This window comes from Crocodylus siamensis, chromosome 15, assembly GCF_052110815.1.
Source record: "Crocodylus siamensis isolate JL-2025a chromosome 15, ASM5211081v1, whole genome shotgun sequence".
Lineage (NCBI taxonomy): Eukaryota > Metazoa > Chordata > Crocodylia > Crocodylidae > Crocodylus > Crocodylus siamensis.
In genome coordinates, this window is record NC_143409.1 from 26,181,714 (window position 1) to 26,198,224 (window position 16,511).

The window sequence follows — 16,511 nt, forward strand, 5'->3', positions numbered from 1 at the left end:
AAAGAGCTAAAATGCCTGTAATACTGTAAAATAGGAGGAGAGAGACCAGACGCAGCTACCAGACAGCAAAATTGCCCTAAGAAAGGCTAGCTTGATTAGTAGAACCTGAAGAATACTGACAACAGGTGGTATTAATATCTCTGAAGTAAAGAACAGTGAGATATTAAGTCAGTTGATTCCCTTGCAGGTGCCTGAATAATAATGCAACAATTGCTGCACTTTGGAGCAGGAATCCAATCTGGGTGCTTCTATCCCAGTCAGAAAACTAACTACTGCACTTAAAGGCACCCCCCCAGTTTTGCGGGCTAATTTCTGGGAAAAAAGTTAAAGTTATGTGTGAAAAAATTACAGTAATGATCTTTACCTATAGCATAATACCAATGCATCTTTAATAATAAAATAAGGATTTGTATAATATACGAAAAATACTAAATAGTAGCATTCAACCTATACCGTTTGCTGTGCTAAACTAATTGTAAAGTGATATAGAAAGAGGGACATTACACACAAGGAGATAAAAAAAAAATCTTAAGAAAAACAGTTTCTCCTTTACTTACCTGCCAAAGTCCACGTACAGGACAAACATGAAATTCTGACACAGCTGATCACAACACAATCACCTAACTCACTCCCTGCACTGCCTGTGTTAGGAAAAAACTACAGAACTTGATGAACATACACTTATCAAGTGAAATTCATGAATTTATTAATAATAAAATCTTATTTCTCAGAGGCCTTTAAAGTGATTATTTTAGACACTTTCTCCTGGTTATGTCTTTTGTAAAATACACGAGGGAATGTGGCTTTATTGGAATGAAGTAGTGCCCAGACATTTTAAACTGTCTACTATTCTGATACCTCCTTTTCTCAATGACTCCATGCTGAATTAAATCTCCTAAGAAAACTCCCAACTATAATAAAAGACTGAGAATTGCAGTTATAATACTGGGGACTAAAATTAAAACTGTTTTTTTTTTCAGTTCTGGGCATAAGCAAGGTGTTTCTATTTCAAGGAATTAAATAAAGTGCCCTTACTTTAAAACTTTAGGGACTAAAGCCAACTTTAGGCCAAAGAAACAGAAAACTTTGTTGTACTTGTATCCCAAGAGACGTGGTATTTTAACTGAACAACAGACAACCAGGAAGAAAAACAATAGAAAACATTGAAGGAACTTATTAAATCTTAACTTTACAGATGGCACAAAATCCAATCTTTTCAAAACAGGGTACAATATTACTTTCATTCTTCATCAGACCAGAAAGTATACTTCATATGATTTGTTGGGTTTTTTTTTTTTTTAAAGTTATCTTACATGTACTGGTGGGTTTGGAGCTTGAAATCTCCCCAACAAAGATGGGCTCATCATCATCATCATCTTCCTCAACTTCTTTCACTCTCCTTTGCCATGGTTCTAGCTCCTCCTCCTCACATTCCATAAACAATTCTGCCATTTTGATACTAGATAAAAAAAAAAGACAAATATAAAACATTTTCACAGAAAACCAAGTAAAGGAAGAAGTGTCCCAACTTCCAACAATTACGATTACTAAACTTGATGCTAATGCTACTACAGGAAACTTCCATTAGTTGTACATTTTGTAAAGGTGAACTGAAATTAGTTAGGGATTAAAAGTCTTCCTTTCTCTGTTAATATTTCTACAAATTACGGAAAGAATATAATCAAACTTCCACTGATCGATGGAATTGGTATGATTGTGCCTAAAACGCATATTAAAACTTACCAGGGTCCACTTCCCTTATACATTGTTCCTGTTACCTTCTCCTCCTACTCATTTATGCCAGAACAAAATCCTTGTTTTGAGCTCCTAATCTCATCCGCTTTTAAAGCCATTCTTAAAAATCAACTTCTGTCTTGTTTTCCACGTACTTCAGTCTTATGGTCTTTACTTGAAATACGGCATTCAATCATTGCTAGACTAGGTGGAACTGGCATTCTTACAATGTGTTAGGTGCGATTCAAAAAAGGCAAATACTGTGTGAAAAACGAATAAATAAACTGAAGCTATGGGGCGAGTAAAAAGTGTTAATAGATGGAAACAGACCCATTATGAATGGGAACAAATCCTACTGTGATGACGCATAATATTCCCAACATAAAAACTGGGACTGAGTTTCTGCAACAATATAGGATGTGTTCTAGTCACATTTAAAAGCAAAGGTTCACAAACTTCGTGAAAAGCAATAGGTGTCTGTTCCAAGTAATCTATAATGATACTTGCATATTCTGAAGGGTTTCAAGAAAACTAGAATCGCAGAAATGTAGGATTGGATGTGACCTCAGCAGGCCATCTAATACAACTCCTCGTTCAAAGCAGGATTGTTCAATGAGTAAACCATCTAATCAAGTGGCTGTCTTACCTGCACTTAAGGGTGTCCAAAGACAGGGTCCCCAACCTCTCCAGGTAGCTTATTCAAATATTTAACCACCCTCAGTCAGAAGATTCTTCCTAACATTGAACCTATTGGATCCAAATTTCCGACTGCAATTTGAGACTATTGCTCCTAGTCCTGTACTTTGCAGTCACAGAGAAAAGTGTATCTTCATCATCTTTATAACCCCACTTTATGCACCTAAGAGTGTTATCACGTTCCCCCCTCAGTCTTTTATTCAGACTAAATAATCCTAGTTCTTTCAGTCTTTCATCACAGGCCATATTTCTCAGGCCTCTATTTCTTCTCACTCTGTTGGACTCTCATCTGTGCACATATCTGATGAAGTATGGGGGCTCAAACTGGACAAAGAACTGCAGATGAGGTCTCACTGATGCTGAACAGAGCGTTATAATCACTTCCCTTGATTTGCAATTGATACTTCTAAGCTACTGACCATTTTTGTAACAAGAGCACCTACTATTCAGCTTATGGTCCACTATAAGCTTTGGGTCTTTTTCTGATGTTCTGCAGCCTAGCCATTTATTCCACAGTCTGTTTTTGTGCATGTGATTGTTCCATCCCAACCACAGGACTGCACTTATCCTTTCTGAATTTCATCTGATTTTGGATCATTTCTCCAGTTTATCAAGGTCATTCTGAATCACAGCCCCACCCTTCAGGGTTTCTGCAACTACACCCACTTGGAGGCACACGCAGATTTGCCAAACATGCCCTCAATGCCACCCGCCAAATCATTAATGAAGATGTTACCATTAATGAAGACACCCAGGACAAACACTTTCAGAACCCCACTCCAAATACCTCCTCCCACATAGACATCAAGCCATTATTACTTGTTGAGCACTATGATCCAACCAGTTATGTATCTACTTTACAGTACTTCCACCTAATCTGTATCTCATTAGCTTACTGAAAATGTCATAGGCGACTGTGTCAAAAAGCTTGCTAAAAATCAAGGTACATCATATCCACTTCTCTCCTCATCCATATCACCCATCTTCTCACAGAACGCAATCCAGTTGGTTAGATGATTGGTTCATAATGAATCCATACTGTCTGCTCCTGAACACCTTCACAGATTCAGAGATTGTAAGGCCAGAAGGGACCTAGGAAGATCATCAGGTCCAGCCGCCTGCACCAAGCAGGAAAGATAACTGGGGGGCAGGTGAACCCAACAAGTTGACAGTCTAGTCTCCTGTTGAAGATTTCCAGGGCAGGTGATTGCACCACCTCTGGAAGGAGCTCATTCTACCATCTGGACAACCTGACTGTGAAGACATTTTTCCTCATGTTGAGCCCAAATCCATCTTCCAGGAGTTTTTGGCCACTACTCATGGTTTTCCCCTCAGATGGTCTTGTGAACAGTTGTTCACTAAGCCTTTGATGTACTCCCCTAATGTAGCAGTAAGTTGCCACCAGGTCCCCTCTCAGCCTTCTTTCCTTCAGGCTAAAGAGTCCCGTATCCCTCAGCCTTTCCTCATATGGCTTGCCTTTTAAGACCCTGATCATAAGGATGACGTTTCTTCGGACATTCTCCAGCTTGTCTACGTCCTTCTTAAAGTGTGGTGCCCAGAACTGGATGCAGTACCCCAGCTGCAGTCTCAACAGTGCTGAGTAGAGCAGAAGAATCACCTGCTTGGTTTTGATGAAGATACATCGACTGATGCATGTTAAGAGTATTATTTGCCCTACTGGCGATAGCGTCACACTGCTGGCTCATGTTCACGGTGTGGTCTATTATTATCCCCAGTTCCCTTTCATTGGTGGTGCTAGTCAGTTTGTTCTTGTTCTCCTCTAGGTTCTTCGCAGTAACCTCGATAACCTGCTCCCTTCATCTTTCCTGGCATTGAGGTAAGTCTGACTGGTCTTTAATTCCACAAATCTTCCTCCTCCTTTTTCTTAAAGATGGGTATTATATTTACCCTTTTCCAGTCATCTGGGACCTCGCTTAACCTCAACAAGATCTCAGAAAAGATAGTCAATGACTCTGAAATTCCCTCAAATAACTCCTACACTACTCTAGGATACATCCCATTTAGCCCTGCTTATTTGAAAAACTCAGGTTCTCCAAATAGCCGCTAACCTATTGTGGGGTCAACCCTTTTAGCAGGCATGCCACAAAGTCCCACACGGCCTTCCCCAAGTGCCACTCCGATCCCCTTCCCCCACCCAAACCACTGCTCTCCTCCCTGCCCTAACTACTGCTATTCTCCCTACTGGATGTACTGCACACATTTATCATAACCGATTTGTACAAATAGTGATAATGAAAGTTTTTGTATTAATTTTTTTATTGCGCAACATGGCATAAAGAAGCCTTTCTGAACAGTGTAGGAAAATAATTTTAAATTATTTTTGCCATATGCTGACAAAAACATTTTCTGTACCTAAAAGTAGAGGCTTAAAGGATAAATAGGGAATAGATTTTTCTAGTCAAATGATATTTTTATTGTGTTGAAGAAAATCGCCAACAAAACAAGTTACCTTACAGAAGACCAGGCCTTCATTAATCTGTTCAGCTGCTTCAGAAGCAAGCAGATGAGAATCTCTGGTAAAGGTGTTACTGTTCTGTTTCATAATACAACCTGTATGAAAATGTTTTTATCCACTAAAAAAAGCTTTCATGTTCTTGGTGCGATTTCAGCCAATACATGAGTGCACTAAATTATACAAGTAATTGAATAAAGAACAGGTTCTTCAACTAACTTCTCTGCTCAACAAAGATTGTGATCTCCAGGAAAGGACTCTTTGTATTCAGGGAAAGATTATTTGTGTTTTAAAAAAATCCTCAACATACATGTAAGTGAACATTTTTCAGAAAAAAAGGTAATGTTTCATCTCATGTGAATGTGCCATTAAGGGGGAGCAGGGAAGGCAGAGAAGAGTAACGTTAGAATACTGGTATTGTTCAGGCTGTCCTGCTGCAGTAGAACGCATTCAGTTTCTTCCTTCCATGGTGCTAAGCTCATATAAGCTTTTTCTCCTGGTGATTTCAGTATCCACATTTAACTTAGAAACATTTCTAGATGATCTCGTGATCACCACAACTGTTGTGAGCTCAGCACATTCCGCTAGGCATGCTTTGGGATGACACCTCCAATCACAATGGCACCATTATCTCTTGCAGTTTGAAATATGGATAAAGTTTTGCTCAAACTACGTATAAGGGCATTTTGGTGGTCTACCAATGAAGATTAACGCACACTCTTTATTTCTCAGTTCTCTTTAAAAATCTATTATCTGTGGCTGACTAAGTCGATTCATTGTTCTGAAACACAGATACTGTAGTGTGTAAGTAGGTGTCATTATAGGTATTACTTGCATTCTTTTAGTAGTGGTTATATTATTTCTAACCTCTCCAATACTGAAAACTGCAATTACAAAATTTTACACCAATTCAGAATCTGTTTCTTTTAGCATTTCAATCTGACTTTAAATTAGGGCATAGTAATATGACTGACCTGGTGACATTAGCTTGTAATCTCTTAAGACTGAACTATGGTCAGTCATCCAAACCATTTTCTTAAATGTAGAAGTAGCAGTCAATTATCTTGTTTTCCCCCTCCCCCAATACGCATGCCAACTATGAATGGAGTGAACATGTTTCTGAGATTCTTGGTATAGCCGATCACAGAAGCTAGCTTTAGAGATGCTCTTTTTTATGCTGGTTACTGTAAGACTATTCTCATCAACCTTTTGATCAGCAAGGGAAAAGAAAATACATAAAAATGGATTGTCATGTTTACACAAGTGATGCCAGCTGTTTCACCCCAAATCATCTGACTAGATATACTACGTTTCTGACATTTGTTTGTCCAACTTGAAAACCTGAATCTTAATTCTGAGTACAGAAATAATGGTGTTTACTGGATTAAAAATTTGGGAACAGAAAAGTGGAAGAATCTAGAGAACAGTGCCAAGATTGCTCCCCCTTCTATTATAAATGAAATGCATCCACCCTTTATTTAAAAAGTTTTTCATTTTGATGTGCTAGGGAATCTCAAGGTACTCCATCATCACAGTGGATTTCTTGCTAGAACCATGTCCAAAGATAGCTAAACATCTGTATCTATGTGGTCCAGGCCTAGTCTACACGACAGTCATCCCCGCTTTTGTGAACTCAAGCCTAGATTACTGCAATACACTGTATGTGAACTATTTTTTAAATCATTCCGAGGCTTCACATTCTTCAGCTGACATTGCACTTGCTCAGCAGAATTAACTACATAAAAGTGTACTAGTCATAAACAGTAAATTAGTCAAGTGCATTGTTAAAAACAAAACAAAATCACCACTCTGGTCACACTTCAGGATTTGATTTTGGTCTACATATGTGAAAAGCTAACAATAAACTACTTAGATTGCAATGTCAAAGCACTCACTATTTAAGAAATACTAGATTTGTCATTGCCCATGAAAATTTAATTCTGATCACTTGCTTTCTTTTTCAAGTTTTCTCTTTTAAAGTTTATTTAGATAATGTACAATTAACAGCAACCTCATTATGTTCCAGTAGTGACTGAATCCTGACTCTTCGCTACTGAAGCACAAACTTCTACCACATGAACTATAAGAATAACCTCATTAGTTGATAGTAAAAGCTATTAGTCCAGAACAGGAGTGAAGAGCTACTGGGATCTAGGATGGACATAGTCCTCTTTTAGCCTCATTTCTACCAGCCTCTCCTCCTCCAACAGTAACTGAGCAAGCTCCTGCATCAAGTTGTTCCTGGGAAGCAGAGTTGTGAAGGGCAACACAAAACCTCTGGGATAGCGCAATAAGAATAATATGGTCTCCTTCCCACTTCCCCGAGGAGTTGAGGAATCATGCACCATGTAGATAAAGAAGAAAAAGGGAAATGGGCTACTTTCGCCACATGCTGGTCCAGAAGGAAGAGGCAAAAAGCTGAGCATTTCCCACCCTACAGTACTCATTAGGGATACCCATTAGGCCTGTGCGAAGCAGCTACTATTCGCTTAGGATTCGGCTGATTCGGGGAACAGTTATTTGATTCAACGATTCGAATCACCATCTTGAATCGATCTGGCTGAATGTGATTCAGAGATTGCGCTCCTGACAAACCTCCAAATCAGCCAGGCCCATCCCCTGCCCACTCCCCAGCCCAGCAATGGCTGCCCTGCCTGCCCCAGCTCCTGGCACTCTGAAGAGAAAATAAAAAAGCTCTGACACAGCGGGTGCTGCTGGGCGCAGAGGCAATCCCTGCTGCCCCCCACTGCCCAATGCTGCATGGGGGGCTCTGAACGAGCGCACCCCAACTCATCCCCCACTGTCCCAGCCTCCCCATGGCTGCCTCGCCCACCATGGCTCTGGACCTTTAAGGAAAAAAAAAAGGAGAAAGCCCCGAACTCACTGCTTCTGCTGGTAGGGGGCAATCCCCGCTGCCCCGCACCATGTGGGGGGCTCTGCATGAGCCCCTCTTAGCCCTGAGCCTGCTTCAGGGGCAGTAAGTCCTGAGGCTTTTCGGGGGGGGGGGGTTCTTAAAAGGCCGGAGCTGGCCCAAGCAGGGCACCCGTGGCAGAGCCGCCCCCATGCAGGGTGGAGCAGTGGGAATCACCCTCACACCCGGCAGCACCCGCTGAGTGGGGCTTTTTTTTAAAGCACCAGGAGCTGGGGTGAGCAGGGGATGGGGCCTGACAGGGGTCTCCCCTTCCCCCGAGCCCCTCCTGCCCCACCCCTAGTACTTACCAGCTCCAAGTCTGGCTGCAGCTTCCTGCTGCAGCCACCAGGAACTGTCTGAATCATCAAAGCTCTCTGAATCTTTCCTGAAGATTCAGAGAGAATCAATTCAGACCTTTTAATTGGTCATAGTATCATAATACTTAGGGTTGGAAGGGACCTAAACAGATCATCAGGTCTGACACCCTGCACCGAGCAGGAACGGGTGCCAGGATCACATCACCCCAGCCAAATATCTGTCCAGACTCCTCTTGAAGACCACCAAGGTAGGAGAGAGCACCATCTCCCTTGGGAGCCCATTCCAGAGCCTGGCAGCCCTAACTATAAAGTAACATCTCCTGATGTCCAGCCTGAACCTTCTAACAATTTATGGCCATTATTCCTACTAACCCCAGGTGGTGCCAGGGAGAACAGAGCCTCACCCAAATCCCGCTGGCCCCCCTGGTGAGTTTGTAAATGGCCACCAGATCCCCTCTCAGCCTTCTCTTGTGGAGGCTGAATAGATTTAGACCCTTTAGCCTCTCTTCGTACGGCCTGCCCTGCTGCCCCTTGACCATGCGAGTGGCCCTCCTCTGGACCCTCTCAATGCTAGCCACATCCCTCCTGAAGTGCAGCGCCCAGAACTGGACACAGTACTCCAACTGTGGCCTTACCAATGCCACAGAGAGGGGAAGGATCACCTCCCTGGACCTGCCTGTGATGCATCTGTAGATGCACGACAAGGTGCGGTTAGCCTTACTGACCGTTTCCACGCATTGGTGGCTCATGTCCATCCTGGAGTCAACAATGACTCCAAGATCCCTTTCTGCCACCGTGTTAACAAGAAGGATGTTCCCCAGCCTATAGGTGTGTTGCAGGTTCCTTCTCCCTAGATGCAGCACCTCGTACTTGTCTATCTTGAATTCCATCCTATTCTCATCCGGCCACCTCTGTAACCTGCCTAGATCTAGCTAGATTCTGTCCCTCCCCTCCAGCGTGCCCACCTTGCCCCACAAGTTGGTGTCACCAGTGAATTTGGACAACGTTCTTTCCACACCCACATCCAGATCACTGATAAAGATGTTGAATAGTACAGGCCCCAGGACCGAGCCCGGGGCACTCCACTGCCCACATCCCTCCAGGTCAAAAACAATCCATCCACCACTTCTGGGTGCGATCGTCTAGCCAACTTGTTACCCATCTGACTGTGTAAGCATCAATGCCACAGTCACCAAGTCTTTTAAGAGGATGTGGTGGGAAACCGTGTCAAAGGCCTTCTTAAAGTCCAGGAAGACAACATCCACCCCGACACCCTTGTCCAGGGTTTTTTTTGATCTGATCATAAAAAGAAATCAGGTTAGTCAGGCAGGAACTGCCCTCAATGAACCCATGTTGGTTACCCCTGAGCATTACCTCCCCTGCTTGGCCCTTGCAGATGTGCTCGTTGATCATTTTCTCAAAGGCCTTCCCAAGCACCGAGGTAAGACTGACTGGCCTATAATTGCCAGGGTTCTCCTTTCTCCCCTTCTTGTAAATGGAGACCACAATGGCCCTTTTTCAATCCTCTGGTACCTGACCAGTGCCCCACAAGCACTCATAGAGCCACGCTAGAGGCTCCGCTATGATCTCTGCCAATTCCCTCAACACCCCCAGGTGAAGAGCATCTGGACCTACTGATTTAAACACATCCAGCCCCTCCAAATGTTCCCTAACTAGGTTGTCCCTGGCCCTAGGCATGGTGGTGCCTCCCCTGGGTCCATCTGCAATTCTTGGAGGGGAGATGTCCCGGTCCCTGTTCAGGAATATGGAGGCAAAGAATTCGTTAAAGAGGTTAGCTTTTTCGCTTACTGCAATTACCAGATTGCCAAGCCTATCCTGTAGGGGTCCCACATTACCCGGAACCTTCTTCTCACTTCCTATGTATTTGAAAAAGAACTTTTTATTATCCTTAAATCTGGTCGCTAGCCCTACCTCCATCTCTGCCTTGGCCTTCCTAACAGTCTCCCTACAGTCTGAGCAAGAGATGTAATCCTCCTTGGTGACAGCCCCTTGTTTCCACTGTCTGTACACCAGTTGGTCCCCCCCCGATTCAATTTGGAGATTTGGCCATCAAATCTCCTCCAAATCGAATCACCACCCGAAGCTTCGCACAGCCCTACTACACATCAGATCCACCAGAAAGAGAACCTAACTTGATTCACCTCATTTGGAGGATTTCTTGTAAATTTTATTAGTATGGAGGCAAAAATGTATCAACTTTTGACGTTGTGCGCCAGGTCTCTCTCTCTCCCCTCCAGACTTGATCATGATTGATAACTGAGTGGATATGTACTATATTTGAGGGGTTTAGCTTTTATTTGACTTGTCTGAAGTTAATATATAACACCTACTGTGAATCTACCAAATGACCAGATCTTTTAAGAATATCTGCTCCCACTTCAAAGTTATTTTTAGAAATAAAGACTGAAAAATCAGCGTCTTAAAACAGAAACTTAAAAAATAGGGTGCTTCTCTGACAAGTATCTTAGATCCTGCTGCATAATTTTATTGCAATATTGTGAATTAATTTAGAGTACAATTAATCTTGTATGGTTTTCCTTTTAATTAATTTAAAGTATATCATACATTCCATGAATCTGACTCTAGAGCTCAAATATGACCTGGAAATAGTACCCTTCATCATCCAAATAAAATTTCAAAGTCTGGCAAAGTAAATTTAAACCACTGGATTACTGGTTCTCAACATGAGGCTTGTGATAAAGTCTTTTGAAGTCACAAGCACCTTACTCTTCCTATTTTGCCAAATAACAAGATAAAGTCCTGGCATAACAGACATCGAGAACCACAAAATCATATATACTCAAACTCTACATATAACGATAGATTTGAATCAGGATAAAAACCACTGTCTAAAAAGTATTAAAAAATTCAGAAAATTGTACATTTCAAATATGTTTCAAGTTCTCTTGTTGAATGACAAAGCTTTTTAAGAGCTAAAGAAACATTGCAAGAGCAGCATGGGGCAAGAAAAAAAGCATTGTTTCTTTTTGAAGTATTTGCAGCTGACACTGCTATGCTTTTAACCAATAAAAGTAAGGCTAATTTGCTACATCAACTTTCAGTGTGATACTACTCCACAGAACATTACTACAACAGCAGCAGCCTTGCAACTGCAATAATTAGACAAACTAATAACTGACATAAATCAGAAAATTAAATTATCTTATGGCATAAAATGAAATGAAAACCAAGTTGTTATTTCTCTGAAGGACTGTTACATTTCTAGTACCGTAGTTACTGTCAGAGTTGCAACAGGCTTACTAGAAAAGATGTTTACATCTTTACTATTTGATGCTATAAGTGTATGAGTGCTGACATCCTTAAAAGAGACAAACTAATAAAATTCAATATTAAATGGGAAAATGTTAAATAAATCAGAAGCGTACAAGAAAAGGAAGGGGAAGGACTTATGTAAAAAAGTACTCTTAAATGTACATAAACCAAGACTATAAAGTGTCATCTCTGCATTTAACATTGGAAGCCACAAAAATTTAAGATGCTGAGAACCCTCAATGACTACATGTTGAGTTATGAAGAATTTCCAACCTGCGTAATTTCCCAGTGCCTAGAACTCCCAGTGCTGAGCAGATCCTGAACTGATTCCCTTGTATGAAATTAGGAAGCATGCTTGTAAAGAGAGTGAAAGCATCTACTTTGCCACCACAGAGCTTTTCCAAGTGGCCTTGTCCATTTCCCAGTTTGACAGGACATTTAGTAAAATTATCTGTGTGATATTACAAGCCTAGTTATTTTGTTTTAATAGTTGTTTTAGGAGACCAGCTAGATTTTACACCCTTGTGGCTCAACTTAAATTAGCAGCCAACTTACATCTGGGCACACTACTCCAGTTGACATGATTTAGATTTACGTATGACAGCCTGCAGCATCACGTGGACACTCCACATTAGCAGTGTTTTTGTGTTTGCAGTGGGCCTTGAGTTTGTATCTGTGACACGTGGCTTGTGGAAACTGAGGTCTGAGTCAATTGTTGAAAAGGCATCAAGTATGTACCCCGAGGGTGAAATTCCCTTCTTGGGACACCTCCCTGCCTGACAGAGCGAGCTCTGCCTGATGAAGGGCTGGGTCAGCTTTTGCATACAAGCCTGAAGTTCACACCCCCAAGCTAGCACGGTGTGAGGCCAGGAGAGAGCCAAGCCCCCCCGCAGCAACGCAGCTCCTGCCTTGCCCGGGGCCGCGCACAGCCTCAGCCTCCTCCCCAATGCCCTCAGCGACCCAGGTGCTGGGACTCCGCTCTGGCGTCAGGCAGACGAGGACGAGGGTTGTCCGAGGGGCGGCCGGCCTGCTCAGCTCACCACAGCGCAGCCCATCCGGCCCTGCCCCCGCTCGCAGCTGCACAGGGGCCCCGACGGCGGCCACAATCACGGTGGGAAGGCGGGGGGCGCGGTCCCTGCCCGGCAGGCTCCGGAGAGGGCCTGCGCCCCCTTCACGCGAGGCTCTACGGCAGGCCTGCCAGCCAGACACAGAGCCCGGGCCAGGGCGGGGGGGCTACAAGGCCGCGCTCCGAGCTAAGATGGCGTCGGTCTCGTAGGCGACAATCCCCCCGCGGCCCACCCGGCGCTAAGCAGCTGCAGCTCCCTCCGCACTGGAAGGCCCCAGACAGGCCGTCCCGGCGGGGAGGGCACAGCAGAAGGCGCGGGCCGGCTTACCGTGCTGCGCGTGTGGAGAGGCCGCGGCAGGCGGGCTCGCTCACTTCCTCCCTGACTGACTGGGGGAGGGGGCGGCTCTGGCGGAGGATCCTCACATCGCCGGGCCGCGGCGCCCCACCTCAGGCAGCTGCTGCTTCCGCCGCTGCCGCCACCGGCCGGGAGGGGAGGGGAGGGGAGAGACCGAGGGGCGGGGGTGGGGGTGCTGAGCCCAGCGCGGTGGCTGATGGGAGGAGTGCAGGTCAGCCCCATAGAGGCGCCTTCTTTCCGGCCGCCATCGAGGCGGGGCCGGGCCGGGCCGGGCCGGGCGGCGCGGGGGAGGTGCGCAGAGCGCCGCGCCATGTGCTGGGCCTCACACCCTGTGGGTCCGGCCTCGCCTTCAGGCCGCACGGGCCGTCTCTTCCCAGCCAGAGGCGATTACTTGTTGCTGCTGCAGCAGCACCATGGTTTTTTTCTCTGCGGGGCCACAGGCAGGCGGCCCTCGCACACGTACACAGCTGGCCGGGGCTATGCGGGCACTGAGGGGCAGCGCACGAGCTGAGACTTTGTCCGCGCCGCGGCCCTGGAGAGCGTCCAGAATCGCAGCGAGCTCGTGGCGCGAAAAGCAGTCCCGAGTCACTCTCGCCGCACACGGCGGAGGAGGCTGGTGACCACCGACCCAGACTGCTGCGCACATGCACTTAGTAGGCGCCTGCCACGGTCAACGAGGCCCGTGGCGCACAGGAGATACACACCAGTAGAGAGCCCAGGCTGTGATATTTACCATTTCCACCTCCTACAGCCACCAACTGCCTCCCGTCCCCTAGCTCCTGCACAAATGCTTATTCCTCTCCATGGGAAGTTGTAGGTAGGTAAACCCCACATCAGATGAGCTGCAAGAGCCCCTTGCCTAAACAAGTGCAAAATACAAAATAATGACGTGTATAGTATTACATACACATTTTTGTGTCACTCTGGCGCATTCCATAAAATGCAGATTAACAAATGTTAAGCTCCATGAGTTAAGCACTGGGCAGATGCATTGAAATCATGAGTTTACAAGGCCCTAGTTCTACAACACAATCCTATTTCCTATCCCTCTACTTTTAGAGAGGAATATCTGTTTCCAGATGGTTCTTCCTATTATTGGTTATGGAAACTTTTATTTCCAAAGAATTTGGAACATGCAGGACTGAGAGATTTACATCGTATCAATTCAAAGTTAACTGCACACAAAATTATACTTTCTATTCTCTTTCTTAACTTCACGCATTCTGAAGACATACTGGTGGTGATAACTTGCAGTTGCACAAAAACAAGCCTCTCTAGCTTTGTTTTGTATATGGGCATTTTCCAGAAAAAGAATTCAACACAAGCTTCATTCTTACGAATTTAACCCCCAGAGAGCCAAAAAAGATCTGACCAGAGAAGCACATTAGTTAACCTGAGAAATATTCTGTTCATTTTTATATGCGTTACAACTTTGAAAGACCAGACAGTCTTCAGGATATCAGAGAGGAAAATTAAATTCCTAAATCCAGATTAGATGCTCTTCTACATCTGCTTGGAATGATAGTATCCTGTCAGGAGGTAAGGTGGTAATGAGGTGACAGAAACTCAGCTGGATGTTGGGAAACTGGAAAGATACATCTTTTCTGTATTTTTTTAATCAAATTGTAGTTATTAAAAATAAACCATTAGAAATCCAGATTATTATTATGCTGTACTTTTGCTGTCCTTATTAAAGTTAAACATATGCTTGTACATGAAACTAGCTGGGGAAAGAAAAAAACCGTATCTTCTCAGGTTTTACACCAACTGTACACTAGAAACAACATTGAAATAATATCATTAATACTGCAAATATTTAAAAGTTAAGAAATGCCAGAATTAAAATTGATGGTGTAACCTTAATCTGTACCATTTGTACCTTCCCCCCACCTCTTTGTATATATGTAACTAATGTGTAATCATTCATCATTTTTTCCATATGACCCCTACCTCTCTCAGCATATATGCCTGTGAAAAGGTGGGCCTGGATTCACCCTTTCAATAAAAGACAAACTCTGTTCAGAGGCACTCTCCCCAGGTCCATAAAAGAATAAGTAAAAAAAACAGGTGAAATAAAGGCACTAGGGACTCTTAGTAAAAGGCCCTACATCTTGGTGCTGGGCTAGGAAATGAGCAAATACAGGTGTTCTTTGATATTATTCAGAGGTAAGTCTGTCTGGATCTTGGCTGAGCAGCTGTAGCTGGCTATAGGTTTCATAGAATAGTAGTCAAATATCAGGGCCAATAAGGATAAAGAATGCAGATAGCCAGGAAACACCCTTCCGTTGGACTTGCATCTGGGAACAGTGCAGCCTTCATCTCCTACATCACACAAGCAGAAATTATTGATGTGGACAACTTCTTGTGTCACGTTTGCACTACAGAGTCCAACCAGATCCTGCCAGCTGAAGATCTGTTGCTATAAGTCTGGTGACAAGAACCAGCATCAACCTCCAACACACTACCTGTGCAGGGAATTGTGGCTTTAAGCAACAGGGATGCAGCAAGGAAGCTTTCATCCTCAAATGCCACAATACCCAACTGTGGAAAATAACTCCTAGGTTTTAATGAGGTTCTGCCACAAACACAACTCAAAGTGGTATCGGGGAAAAATCTCTTGGATAAATATAGAAGATACTTGTCATATCAGAGTTCTTAGAAATAGCAATGGAAGCCATATGAATGCACAGCAGGCTCTGTCCATCCTTTCCCCACAGGAAGACATTAAGACATCAGCTTCCCTAGTCAAAAGATTCTTCCACCTTCCCTGAAAATTGCAGAAACTGTTGAATCTTAACCAGTACCGAATTAAAAGATACTGGATAAACCCTGCTCACAACTCTAGTGGTCAGAAACCCTGGCCTCTACCTTGATCCACCCGAAGAACAGATTTATGACTGAGGTAGACACCCAGCTACAGCAGTAGACTAAGTGTCCATGGTCACCAACTATCCAAGGGCTTTGTCAATGATATATTGATAGACGATAGCACCTGTCATGGTTTCTCTAATCAAAGTTGACAGGTTTGGTCAAGATCCAACAAAACTTGACCTTGTATATGCCACAGAGTTGCATTGCACCTAGAAGAACAACAGTGAATTTGGGATGAAAGTAAGCACTCCCATATTCCCTTGAGATATAGTGATCCACCCTATCAAATAACATTTTCCTGCTCAAAAAATGGAAGTGACACATCATTCCCACATACTACAGGTTTCCCTCGCTTTATGCTGTATGTGCATTCCTGGAAAACTCTGCATAACTTGAATTCGCATAAGGGGAACCCACTTTACAATATAACAAATAGGAATCCATTCTAAGGCTTTGTACTGGCCCACAGACCCATTTCTACCACTTTTACAAGGCAATTTTGGTAGTCAGCAACAGCAGACGGTATACACAAGCACAGGAATGTTAAGCTAGCAGGATGCTTAGAAGCCATAATGGGGATGGCAACTACAGAGACGTGTGTCACAGACAGTGAGCAAGGGGCACAGATCTACACAGGAGACTATTTCAGTGTCCATCTCTCCCACAATGCACATACAGAACCTGCGTTAAAGCGAGGGAAACCTGCATATGGAAAACATCCCAGATACAAGTTGTCAAAAGTTATGTAAACTGATCTCAGACAGCGGTCTGTTCTGGAGGGACCTGTTTCAGCA

General features: G+C 43.9%; 1 protein-coding gene across 8 annotated transcripts in view; it reads right to left on the reverse strand.

The window, feature by feature from the left end:
* The window catches only part of ZNF280D (zinc finger protein 280D), an 84,557-nt gene extending 71,531 nt beyond the window's left edge, over positions 1 to 13,026 (reverse strand). For 6 of the 8 annotated variants that reach the window (XM_090029944.1, XM_090029939.1, XM_090029942.1 and 3 more), the window contains exons 1-2: positions 12,820 to 13,026; positions 1,314 to 1,459 (exon numbers count right to left, since the gene is read on the reverse strand). In XM_090029944.1, coding sequence (XP_089886070.1) covers positions 1,314 to 1,376 — 63 coding nt within the window. In that variant the 5' untranslated portion in view covers positions 1,377 to 1,459; positions 12,820 to 13,026. The remainder of the gene's footprint in view (positions 1 to 1,313; positions 1,460 to 12,819) is intronic. The other 2 variants (XM_090029943.1, XM_090029940.1) reach the window with 1 other exon arrangement.
* Between the last annotated feature and the right edge of the window lie 3,485 nt (positions 13,027 to 16,511).